This window comes from Plectropomus leopardus, chromosome 13 (genome assembly GCF_008729295.1).
Source record: "Plectropomus leopardus isolate mb chromosome 13, YSFRI_Pleo_2.0, whole genome shotgun sequence".
NCBI lineage: Eukaryota > Metazoa > Chordata > Actinopteri > Perciformes > Serranidae > Plectropomus > Plectropomus leopardus.
This window is the reverse complement of record NC_056475.1, coordinates 19,424,451-19,437,891: the sequence shown is the minus strand read 5'-3', so window position 1 is coordinate 19,437,891 and position 13,441 is coordinate 19,424,451. Positions and strand designations below refer to the sequence as shown.

The window sequence follows — 13,441 nt, the reverse complement described above, 5'->3', positions numbered from 1 at the left end:
ATAAAGTTAATATATTGGGTTGCTTGTTGCACTGTTTTTCTCTTTTTGGATGGTGGTACTATGGTCAGTTAGCTAACCGGTCACTTTCATTGCATTACCCTGCTGCTCTAATTTACACCTGCAATCGCTGATTCTGGCAGTGAAAGTAAAAACAACAAAACTGTCGACACAGGTGTACTTACTACCTGTATAAACGTAGTTAAATGTGGAGTAGGTCATTCTGCCAAGTGCAAATATCCATCAGAATTGACTACTATTTGTAAAATTGTAGTTAAGTGTGGAGTAGGTCATTCTGTCAGATACAAATATCTATCAGAACGGACTACAACCTGCACAAATGCAGAGTAGGTTATTTGTCAAGTACAAACATCTATCAAAATGGACTACTACCTATGTTAACGTTATTTTAATTGACTATTCACCCCATACACTCAGACATGCATATACGCCCTATACCACAATCTAACGTGTGTGTATATATATGTGTATATATATATACACATGTGTACTTGCATCTGGGAAACATCTGACTGTCTATAGCAAGTCCTTCTACCTGCTATAGACAGCGTGAGCATGTAGCCACATGTAGCAGTGTAGGCTCTGTGATGTTAACACTTACAGCACCGTGCCTGGAGCACATGACCATATAAAAAATCCATCAGGAGTTGACACCAGTCGGTATCATAAAAAAAAGAAAACTGGAAACCAATTATTCAGATCGGTCTGAAGCCTGAGGTTTTTGCTCACGGGGATTACTTTTACATATGGTTACCTCATTATGAAAATTTAGCCATGTTTAATATGAGCATCCGACAGTGTAACATTTTATATACATATGACCAAAAAAAAGAAAAGCATAATAGGTCCCTAATACTGACATAAACACAGTTTAGACTGAACAACTCAGCCCTTCTCCATTGTGATCTATATTATTTATTGTATTGCTTGTATTTTCAGCAAATGTTGTTTGAGATTTTCGCTCTGCTGACAAAACAAGCCCTGAGAAATCAGCCTTGGCTCAAGATAGAATATAAAATAATTCTACTTGACATTTTCTGCAGTCATATTCACAAATTACACAGGCAGTCGCACTAAATCATGAAACTGTGAAAGTGAAGTGCGTTAATCTTGGCACCTCAAAAATTACTTTCCTATCTTTGATGAACCTGTGAGCCTCATCAGTTCCCCAGTCAGTTAATACGACGTAACATCGTGTGCAGTGTACAGTTACAGACAAAGAGCCTCTGTCGACCTACACAGATTTGTCAGAGATTGATATTCTGACCCACAGCTGCACTGCTGCTCTGAATGGCAGATTACTTTATAGGCAAATCCTGAATCGAATGAAGTCAGTGCAAATATCAGTTGCCTCATGAATCTGAGGCTGATAGAGAAAAGACTTCCGTTGAGCTTATTGATTAGGAATGAAAACAGCAGAAAGATAAAAAATGTTCTTTACTGATGTGTCTGTAAAAGACTGCCAAGAACAATTTACACAATTAAACTAACTATTCTCCACACCCTGACAACTACAGTAGAAACTCAGAGAGAAAAAAGTTACAGATTCACTGCAAAAAAGTCTAAAGGTTAGAGAGATCATAGCATATCCAAAAAGTGACAGGTTTGATCTTCATCTAAGCCAATTTGTATCTATCCACAAATGTCATTTGGCAACGCATTCAGGACCTTTCTGCTCATACGGTGTTGTTAAGTCTCTGTGGCTAAAATGAAAATGCAATTGGAAAAGAAAAAATTTGAAATCTTACCGTTATCTTCAACAGAGAAATGAAAGACATCCGATGTAGCATTTTCTTCTTTCCGCAGCACATAGCAGATGTTCAGGTCATTGATGTCAGCTGTAACAGGAAATTAACTTTTTAAGTGTCAGGTAGTCACACAGGTGTAAAAATCTGGGCTACAAGAAGCACAAAAAACCCTTAAATAAATTAAATAAACATAGTCAACCTCAAAACCAACAAAGGGGAAAAAATGAAATTACAAGCAAACATTGACAAATGTTTTGATGTAATTAATGACATGCAAATGAAGGCAAGTGTACTCTGCATTTCAAACTATCCTGTCAATGTGAGATAATATGTGATGAAAAGTTTAACCTTGCACCAACTTAGAGCAAGGTGATGGCTAAATTATAAACTGTATATCGAAGAGATTTGCCCTTGTCGAGATTAAAAATATATATTTATGAAACAATTTGCATTTTAAGATTAAAAACAAAAAACCCTCCGTGTGAAGTTTCACGCTGGCTGCGCAGAAATAGCCTCAAACACACTTTGAAGTTGTATTATGGCTTTATGGCTCGTTCAAACACTCTCTCTGTCGAATAATTGTTCAAAGATGGAAGCTGTCCTGCTTCGGCACCATATCAGCTACAATAACAGCAGGTCTCTAGTATCACACTGATTCTGCTCCTTATCAGCAGCACTCAGCGTGAACAATTTTCTACCAGAGAAAGCATTCTGAAAGTCATGCATCCGTAATCCTGGACGATAAGGCCACAACCTCAAATCCAAGACGGCTCGAGCTAAACCAACAGCAAGCATTTAAATCCTGAACCTGCCAGCTCTCTGAGTCAACAGCCCGAGAAAAAACAGGTGACAGTGGATCTTTTAATGACAGACGAGGGTAAGAATGTTAAAAGCAGGATTGCAACGGGCACCTACACTTCCACAGCTGTTTTCCTAGCTTCTGTGAATTACAGGGTTTCTGCCTGCCTCTTTTTTTCACACCATCATTCTCCAGAAACGTCTATTACAGTGCAGGAAAAATCATCAAGACTGTGAAAGGGCTTGGCCTCTCCGAACCACCTCCTTCAATAATAGATTTCAGAGGAGGGAGGTTCATAAAAGTATAAACCCCTGACTCCTGGCTGGGACGCATCTTAAACCTCTTCGGTGGCTTCCTGTCATTCCTGCCTCTCCTTATTTCCTTCAAACATGACACAGACAAAAAAAATCTATTCCACATTTATACATTAAATAGTGATTTTTTTTCAAGTGTACTGTCTCAGATTAGGAATCATCTTTTCACATTAGCAAGTATCGATGTGATCATAGAGGGAAGGCAGCAAGAAAAAGCTAATCTCCGGAGTGTTGTGACACAGCCTTGAACCCCAGGACCTTGCAGATGTAAAGTCAACACTGTGAACCAGGGGCACATTGTTCATCAAATATTTAAAGAGAAAGTCTCATGGGATGTGCCCTGGAAATGGGAAGAGTAAATAAAGAGCGAGGGATTGTCTCTTTCACCTGACTGATTCCTCTGACGAGCCTGTTTGCTCTCTCTCACTCACTCTCTCACGCCCCTTGCCTCATTCTTTATTTCTCTCATGCCACCTACACCTCCCCCTCTTCCCCCTGCCTCCTTTGCACTCTCTTCCACTTTACTTGCTCTCTCTGCCCCCTCTTCTGCCCCTCTGCCTCTCTTTCTCAACACACTCTTGTCTCATCTGTGTCCTTTTTTTTTTCAAAGACTGCAGCCGCGCTGTGGCTGTCAGAAGTGTCCGTCTCCTGCACACCGAAGAGCTCTTTTTCTTCACTCTGTGTTCCCAGCCCCTTTCTGTGCTTATGCCAAGCTGTGGCACAAGCAGGTGAATTTTCTTACTTGTTTGTGTGATTGCCTCAGCGTGACATGAAATACTGCATTGATTGCAGTATAAACCTCAATCAGCGGGGTCTTGACTCTGTCTGCATTATCAATAAAGACATGCACACACACAGGAATGTTTACATATTCACTGCTCAAGTGGCGTGTCTTGCTCTTTCTGCAGGTGCCGTATAGAAATTGATTTTTCCTGACAAGCTTCAGGTTTCCATATGAATTTTTTAACATGCACAAATTGCAACAAATTGCCTAAAATTTGACCGGACCTGCAAACCACGAGGATGTTCCACAACTCAAATGCCATCCTGTCACTAAAAGATCTGCTCTGACCTTTTCTCATGATCCTTCTCCTTCTGTCCTGCTTCATTTAACAAACCACTGTAGAGAACATCAGATGTGAACATTTCCCCGGAGATGCAGGAATAATAAATTATTCATCCCTAACCGTCTACAAGACATTTGTGCGAAACATCAGCCTCTAACTTTGGTCTGCTAATTATGATTTGATGAGGAAGGCACATCTAAATCAGGCCCACAAATTAACTATTGAAATTCCCAAGCCTGCACTTGTCACACATACGAATAATTATTACTCCATAAATTAAAATCTTTGGTAGGCAGCGTGAGACATTAATCAAGACTTACAGATATGCAGGGATTTTTAACACTTCTTCTCTTAAGTTTAGTACCACATGGGCATCAAATCACAAGTTAGAGGATTCTAATTATTTGACAAAAAAAGACTGATTAAAATCACTTTGATCTGCCAAATAAGCACAGTAATAACACTGTTTAAATATAAACAATTTTGAAACAATTTTTGGGAAAGGCATTTTAATTTCATTTTGCCTGCAAATAATTATTTGTAATAATTTAATGTTACATTGAGAGAGGGGATTTTGTGTACCAGAACTGACAATTACATATTGAAATCCATTTTTTTTTTGTCTTAAGTCCACCATCAATTAACCACTGAAAAGCACTCATTTGATTATGCCATCCACATGCAAAGGTCATACATTATAATACCAGTGGGTGTTTGTTTTACCTTGACTAAATGTGTTGATGGAGTTGTTTCCTTGTCCCAGGTTGACGATGTAACCATGTCTGGGCTGCGTGGTGACATGGAACACGAGGGACGCTGGGCTGCTGTCTCTGTCCTCTGCCCGCAGAACTTTGGAGCTGATGGGGAACCCCAGGTGGCCTGTGGGTAAGTTCTTCAAAGCGGGAGCACCTTTGTTCACCACAATCTGCGGGACGCCATTGTCAATCGCCAAGATGGTGATCTTCATGGTTTGAGGGCGGCGAGTCTCGAACACAGTGTCGGGGAAAACGTAGAAATCAGTGTGAGTGCCATCAGTGACTGTAAAGGAGAAGGAGTCCTCTGATGATTCAGTTCCGTCGTGTTTGTAGCTGATGAGGTTTTCGTTAAGGTCTTGCTTGGTGAAGATGGTGGCCGGCATCGACTGGTTGTAAAGGAGTTTACCATGAACGGGCAACTGGGTGACAGTGAATTTCAGTAGCTTCTCAGCCGTGTCCTGGTCCTCAGCTGTGAGCTCAAATGGTGTGATTAACTTAATCTGCCCTTCTGTGACCACTAAATTATTTACAGTGACAACCGGTTTCTTATTATCAACATCCACAATAGAGACTCTGAATGTTCTGAAAATAGGATTGTAGCCGTCGGTGACTTCAAACTCAAAACTGTCCATTTTCACCTCATCATCTGACGTGTGGATGTAGTAAATCTTACTGCCAGCCAGCTGGAGCTGCGTAAAAGACACAATGGGCATCCCAGGAGTATCTGTACACTCAAGGTGGCCTCTGACAGGGGCCCTTGTGACAGTGAAGACTAAGTTCTCATCAGGGCTGTTGAGATCAGTTGTGCTGAGAAGATCTGTGGTCAAAGTCACTCTGCCACCTTCCTTCAGAGACACACCTTTACTGATGACATCAGGGAACACCATGTCCATACTGCCCACAGTGATGTAGAAGTAGCGATCTATCAGTGGGTTCATTCCATCTGTCACATCAAATTTAACCAGGTCTCGGATGCCCTCCTGACCGTTATGTGTGTAAACTATAAGTCCTGCGTCGATTTCAGCTTGTGTGAAATTCATACCTCGCGTGATGTTCTCCAGAGACCCAGATTGGATTTTCCTCTGCAGAAGACCCTGACCAGGCCCGAACCGGATAATATATGTGAGCGAACTGTCATCTGAGTCTAAATCTGTTGCTTTGAGCACTTTGTTGTTGATCTCTTTGGTCTCCCCAATTTCCACCTCCAGGCCGTCGTTAATAAGCATTCTCGGGGTCTCGTCATCAACCGCGATGATCATAACCACGGCTGTTTTCTGCACGGAGTACTTTCCATCAGTCAGAGTGACATCAAAGCTGTCCTCTGTTGTCTCTGAGTCATCATGCTCATAAATAATGCTCGATGCCTCCCTAATCTGCTCCAAAGTAAAATTAGTCACTAAAACTGAGCCTGTGGACAGCTGGTTTAAAATGGCACCATGTTTGGGAGGTTTGGAAATGATGAACATCAGCTCCTCAGGTGGGATATCGGCGTCAGCCCCGTTCAGAATCGGAGTGTCAATGATGATGTTCATCCCCTCCATCACCACTATCTCCCTCAGATAAATCTCCGGCTTTTCGTCATTTGCTGGGATGATGACGATCGGGAAGAAATGGTTCTCTGAGAAATTGATGCCATCAGAGCACCTGAATGTAAACCTGTCCTCCACTGGCTCTACGCCTTTGTGAATGCTCTGCACATAGTAGATATTCCCCTCTCTGATGTCTCTCATGGTGAAAGCACTGATAGGTGTTCCTGATCTGGACTTTTCTGAGCCTGGGGCGGGTGAAATATTTTCCACATAGCCAGCAGTGGGCTGGACAATGATGGTGCAAAGGATATCATCTGTTGGTGTGTCATTATCATCAGCGTTCAAGTGCTGAGGGCCGATGGCATATTTCTCCCCTTCAATGACACTGAATTGAATCCCGACTCCGACTTCGGGGGCCTGGCTGTCCACAGGAAGAATAGTGACTCGAACGTGGACTCCGTTGACCTTATTACCACCTACAGTCCAATCATCTGACATGTCTGTGAGAGTCAAATTGAAGCCGTCCTGCTGAGAGGAGAGACCTATCTCTCCACCGGTGTGCGCATACACAACCACACCATTAATAATATCAGCCTGCGTAAACTGAGTGGCAGGCACTCCTTTTACCAATATCTCACCCATAACTGGAGGATCTTCCACAATAAAGGTCAGCTGGAGGTCATCTGTGTCATCATCATGGCCTTGAATAACATTAGTTGTGATTTCCGTGGCTCCGTTTTCCAGCACGTCCATGTGAGAGCCGATTGTTCCCGGGGGCAGGCTGACAGTTGGCGTTTCATCATCAACAGGCTTTACATTAACTTTGACCGTCACGGTTACAACATGAATCCCATCACTGACATCCAGCTGAAATTCATCGCTCATCGTCTCCTCCCCGCCATGAATGTAGGATATCTTTCCCTCTGGGATATCCTCAAGTCTGAAGAAGCCTTTTTGCTCTAGATCAGTGAATGCAACCTGGACCTGGCCATGTTTAGGGGGCTGGCTCAGAGTAAAAGTAATCTGTTTGCTCTCTGTGTCGAGGTCTGTGGCATCCAGCTCGGCAATACTGATGATGTGCATGCCACGTTCAAACACAGTGAAGCCTGTGTTTGTAATCTGAGGGGGTTTGTTGTTGACGGGCTGGAGGTAGATGGTGAAAGCTCCTTCTACACTGTTCCCAGCTGTATCTTCAACAGTGTAACGGAACTGCACGACATGGGCTGTTATTCCGAGCTCAACATCCGGAGGGCCGTACGAGATCTTGTGATGGTTAATTTGCGCTTGTGTGAACTCAGTGACTTCAGTGTCAGGGTTGTCTGTCAGAACCAAAGAACCAAATGCAATTGGGTTATTTTCATCTGTATCTACCGGGGGCTGGATAACTGTATATTTGAGGTCTCTGTCCTCTGAGTCCAAATCAGTGTAGCGCAGAACCTCTTTGCTAAAGTGGGTGAGCTTATACTCCTGAACTGTCATCTGCAGGGTGGTGCCGGGGAATAGCTCAGGGGGCACGTCATCTATGGGTAACACTCGGATTATAAACGCACTCTCTCCTGACTCATTCGGGGGATCATTGTCATCTTGAACTTTGAACACAAACTGATCCATGATGGTGTCTGTGTTGTGAGGGCCAGTGTGCTTGTAAAACAGCTTCCCGTCAGTGATGTCTTTCTGAAGCCACTCTGTCACCTCCTTCTCATACACTTCATCCTCAGCATTGAACTTCCAAGAAGAGGGGTCCTCGGGGGCATCCGACTGCCTTAAGAGCACTGTGCCAATAGTAGAAAAGGGAGGGACGATGGTGAATTTAATAGTTGAGTCCTCAGAGTCAATATCAGCAGCGCTGAGCATGAGGGGAGATATAGGCATCATCTGGTTTTTGAACAGCACCAGGCCAGTGTTCGCATTTATAATCGGCGGCTCGTCATCAGTGGGGACAATTGTAATTGGGAAAAGGAATTCGACTTCGTTTTTCCCGTCCGACATCTTGAAGACAATGTTGTCACTGTATGTGTCGCTCCCATCGTGTTGGTACACAACAACCCCTGTCATAAGGTCAGCAGGTGTGAAGAGCTTCCTGTGAGAGCCCAGCACCATGAGGTCCCCGTGCCGCAGCCCATCCACCACTGTGATGGTGACAGCATCCAGGTCGTCTTCATCACTTATCTCCAAGTTGTGGGCGCTGAAGAGAGGCCGGGACTGCCCCTCATACAGCAGCTGGCCAGTGTTACGCGTCACAACAGGGGCTAAAGAGTTCATCGGCTTCACAACTATCATAAAAGCGAAAGGGTCTGAGACAGCTCCGTCTGTGTCTACCACCTCAAACTCAAGCTGGAAAATCCTCTCAGTGTCTGAGTCCAGGGAGGGGGGCTTGTAGGCTATTTTCAATTCGCGCAGGTCTCTCTGGTAGAAAGACGTAATGGGGAGATTTCTGTCATCAGTGCTGACTATGTAGCCCTCTTCGTATGATAAGGGAGAGGTGATGTTGAAAATAAGCTCATCTGGGTCTGACTCTGCATCCTCAGCAGCCAGCATATCAGGAGTCAGGGCAGTCATGACAAACTGGCTGATCTCCATCATCATCATGGACACAAAGCTGGGTTTGGGGGGAGTGTTTTCTTCTCCCTCTTTGATGCGAATCATAAGATGGAAATACTCCTGTTTCACCAGGTTGCCCTCCTTATCATGCAGCTCCACAACCATGGGAACATAGTCCCTGTTGGGAGACTTGCGGTCAAACGTGTGCTCATAGCGGATGTCAGCTTGTGTGAATTCATCACAGTCCATCATTTTGGAAAGTTTCCCCCCATCTATGAGTCTTCCATATCTTGGCAGTGAGCTGCCGCTGGACAGGGATGTCACCTCACATTTGTGAGAGTCTCTGTCATAAGTGAACTCTAAAATCTTCTTATCAATAGGATTGCTGGTCGCTTTGAGATTATCAACAGTGAGAGGCATGTTTTTGGTGAGTAACTCTAGCTGCGTAAAAACTACTTCAACCTCCATCATAAACGGGATAATAACGGTTTCGGTTTGCGCATCATACCTGAGCTGCAGCCTCACTCTGTCTTTGGCAGGACTTCTCGAGCCGTAGTGAGAGTATGTCACATCATTAGGACCGAAATCACACGGAAACTTTTTGGGAGAGAGGTGCCCCGGTCTCTGTGAGAGCGGATCATTATCCAGCACGGTGATGCTGCACCGGTCTCCCGGCTGCGTCTGAATCACCAAATCATTGATGGGGTCGATGAAGACAGATCTTCCGAAAGGCACGCGTATTCCGTTGTTGGCCACCAAGATTGCATCTTCTGACAGTTCAGATCTGAGCGCGTAAAATAATCCAGAGCTGTCGGGCTGTGCGAAGACAAAACCTGTTACTGAAAAACACAGGAGAAGTCTGTGGAACAACATCGTGGAGAGGGAGGTGATCCAAACCATCCGGGGAAAAAAGTCGCTCTGCCGAGGTGATGTTGAAAAACGCTACTTTTTACTCGAAAAGGTAAAAATCCCTTAAATGTTGGGAGTCCGCTGGATGCCTACACGGTGACTCCCGTGCATCAATCCGTCCGGACCCTCGACATACTGAGCGACAATAGCGCGCAGGAGTTTTAACTTCAGACACTTGAGAGGCTGCGTAAAAGTGCTGCCGCCCATCTCTGCGCATATTGGAGCATTTTTGAGGGCTTGTTAGCTCAGCTTTGTCGCCAGTGGACAGCACGGCTGACATTCACAGGAGGGGGGCGGGGACTAGAAGATGAGCTGAATTACACAGATTCATTACATCCAGTGCAATTACTGAGTTTCTTCTGTCTGGATCTTTGTGAGATATACCAGTGGTGTTAAAAGATAATATTGCCCTGGAGAAAAATAGTCTGTTTAAGTATTGCTCATGAGTAGCAGATCATATTATCATGTCATCTGTGGGCATTCAGACAAACTGATGAAATTGGAAGAAATGTCAGAATTGTAACCCAGAGGGCTGCAGATATTGTTAATGTTTTCCACGGTATGTCAGAGAAAGTTCACGTACTGCTCTGACATCTTTATGTTACTGCTTTGATACTAAAGGCAGATTTAACCAGTACAGGGTTGAACAAAGAAGGCATCATTTTTGGAAAATGCAAATATAGCACTTAACAAAGATTATGCAAATAACAACAGGCTAATTATTAAATTTTACATCTTAACACAATAAAGCTCATCCAGACACCAAGTGCTTATCCACAAAATCCTGGATTATTGTTGCATTTCATCTCTCCATCTATTTATTGTCTGTCAAACTGCCCAGTAAACCCCAAAATGCTTATTTACACAAATTCAGTAACTGATGAAAACTGTGAAATTTGGTATTACTGGGCAATATTGTTAATTATTTGATCTGATTTCATTTGATTTCACTTTATTCTAAAATAAAAGAAAATCTGAAATTTTCCTTGAGGTCAACTGCTTCATATGAGTACAAAAAGAAAAAGAAAAACATAAATAGAAACACAGAAATCAACATTTAACTGAAGAACTAAACAACACAACAGTTGCTACAAAATTACATCAGACATTACAGAACGTGGATGCAGAGCAAAAAATGATAATTAAAAGCACATTCTTAGCTTTGACAAGATCGGGAGAACAACACAAAAAAACTAATATGGGGATCCATTATATTTAATGTATGGCTAAAACATAGATAAAACTGATACTTTGGGCTTTATTCCCTAAATTAAAGGGATGCTGTCATTATTCTGCTTGTTGTAGGCTTATTAGTCCTCTCCAACGTTCCTCCTCATTTACTCTAACCACACACTTCCTGCGGAAAGCTTACGGGTAAATAAGCTGATAGAAGTAAAAGACTAGCTTGTTTGGTTCTTAATCATGCATGAATTCATCTTTTTATTTATTTTGTGTTTAATTTGTGGTGAATAAGCAGTTGAATGTGGGCCCTCTGAAACATGCTGACCTTCCCTCAAGCAAGAAAAAAGACACACCTCAAAGTGCAGCAGGCTGGAGAAACAATGACCCTGTCTTTGTCAGTGTAGATCAGTAAACTATGATGCAAAACAACAACAACAACAACAAAATACTGCCATAAGCACCTGCAGTGTTGGGGTGTGAAAAATAGATTTGGCTGACAGGGACCAAAAAATGCTGCAAACCGTTTCTTGCGACTGCAAAAAAAAATCTATCCTGCAAGACCTTGGTGGTCCTAGAGGGAAATCTGTACGGCAAGTTGGAACACATGTCAAGGTGAAGTCATGACAAAATAAACCCACTTCCCTCCACCTGCTCTGTAGACAGGAATTTTTTAAGTAATTCAATGCCAATTCAAATTGTCGGCTAATTTTTATATGTGATAGCATTTATGTAGAGATTTATGGCTGCCATAAGTCAAATATGAGTTAGTGTTGTACTTAAAAAAAATAAATAAGTAAAAATAAAAAAAAAAAGGGGGGGGGTGGGCATCAGCACTGTGAATATGAAACAATAACAACAATAAGTGCTGAACAACAATATGTATGATGCAAATTCATGCACTTGCTTAAATCCCACTGGATGCGCTTTCTGAGTTGAAGTTTCAAATGTGAATATTTGTAATGTTCCACGCTGCTCTCACAAACCTGACAGCTTTGAGTCTCTAAAATCCCCATCCATGAGCCTGAACCTTAGAAGCTCTTATTGTGACTGCATTTTGTTCTTGACTCACCACCACCCACGTTTAAAATGCCAGGTGATTAGAGGGTTTCTAGTGCCTTGTTATTTCAAAGTACGTGGCACCCCCAGCTTTTCCAGCTGTCGTGCTTTTTATATGTGGGAGAACATTCTTTTTGTGATTTTTACACAAGGCAAAACATTCAGATACATGCATGTTAGATCTGTGCTGTGAGACAGGAGTACATTTAATCCGATTATACTGGATACTGAAGTCTGATGAGAGACAGGTGGAGTGATGAGGAACAAAGGAGGGATGTAAAGATCGTTATTAAGTCAACGAAATTAGAGACTTGTAAGCATTTTCACCTGGAGCTTTTGAAGCTGAAATATTTGTTTCCCACAGAATTATTTTCCATAGGAGGGGAGTCCATATGATAGCTGATGAGCAGTATTTACTCCATATTTTGGACTCCCTAATTGTCTATTTCTGTTCCCACACGACTAATTAGCGCTCAAACTCTGGCTTACCCCTGCAGCCCATTTCTCTCACCCACCGAGCACATTGAAACTTTTGGAAAGTCCAGCCTCAGATTTATGTCATATTCATACACTACTGAATGTGGGGTTCCTTCTGCTCAGCAGCTGCTCTGCTGTGATAAGGCCACACATGGAGATTCTGGGGTTTGAGCCTACATGGGGATGAGAAAGATTCAAAACTGTCTGGTAATGAGGCAGTATGAGGGTTAGGCACCCATCAGATTGTTGCATTTGCATAACATCTTGGCGTGCATGCCTCAAATGACAAAAGCATTCCCTTCTTATCATGAAAGCTAATTTATGTGAATAGACATTTTGTGATGAGCTGGACCACATTCATCATTAAACGCCAAATGAATATTCACCACTGCAGCACACATTGTTTTCGCAGCAGGAGCACAACAGAGCGCATTTATCTAAATCGATTTTACAATAAGATGATTGTTGTTTGGTCTGTGAATGCATGAGGCAGGTTTTGTTGGTCAGATGGATTTGTCTAGTCCCAAAATAACTGCTAACAAAACAATGCAGATTCTTACAGCGAAGATGAGCCCACTTAAACGTGGTTGTACTCCACTGAGAAAATTTGGTTTGTTTGTAGACACACACCACCCACACACCTCTGTCCCAACAGAATCAAGAAGTAGGAGCTTTAATCTGTGATGCAGTGTCAAAGCTGAGTGTGACGGTGGAAATATACGCTTATTCTTTTTTCCTGCGGACATTATCCGCTTCTGACGTGTCTATTAGTTCACAATATCTATTTCTGCAGATGTCCAACATGCAACATCCAAGAAGAAGCTCCATGTTTTGCATCATTATTACAAAGGACTGGTTTTATTGCTTCTGGTCACGCTTTCTTAATGAAAGACCCATAACTCCAATGAATAATGTACATTATGTGAATGTATTCGTATGGCACAGAGAAGAATTTCCCGTGCATACACTCAGTGGTGGAAGTACATTTTTAGACTACTTGTACTTGTGCATTGTCATTTTATGCTACTCTATGATTTGACTTTACT

The 13,441-nt window shown here is 42.6% G+C and overlaps 1 protein-coding gene across 1 annotated transcript in view; it reads right to left on the bottom strand.

The window, feature by feature from the left end:
• frem2a (FRAS1 related extracellular matrix 2a) overlaps positions 1–9,727 on the bottom strand; it is a 65,875-nt gene extending 56,148 nt beyond the window's left edge. The window contains exons 1-2 of the mRNA XM_042499407.1: positions 4,670–9,727; positions 1,767–1,856 (exon numbers count right to left, since the gene is read on the bottom strand). Of these exons, the coding sequence (XP_042355341.1) occupies positions 1,767–1,856; positions 4,670–9,671 (5,092 nt within the window). The 5' untranslated portion in view covers positions 9,672–9,727. The remainder of the gene's footprint in view (positions 1–1,766; positions 1,857–4,669) is intronic.
• Positions 9,728–13,441: the final 3,714 nt, after the last annotated feature.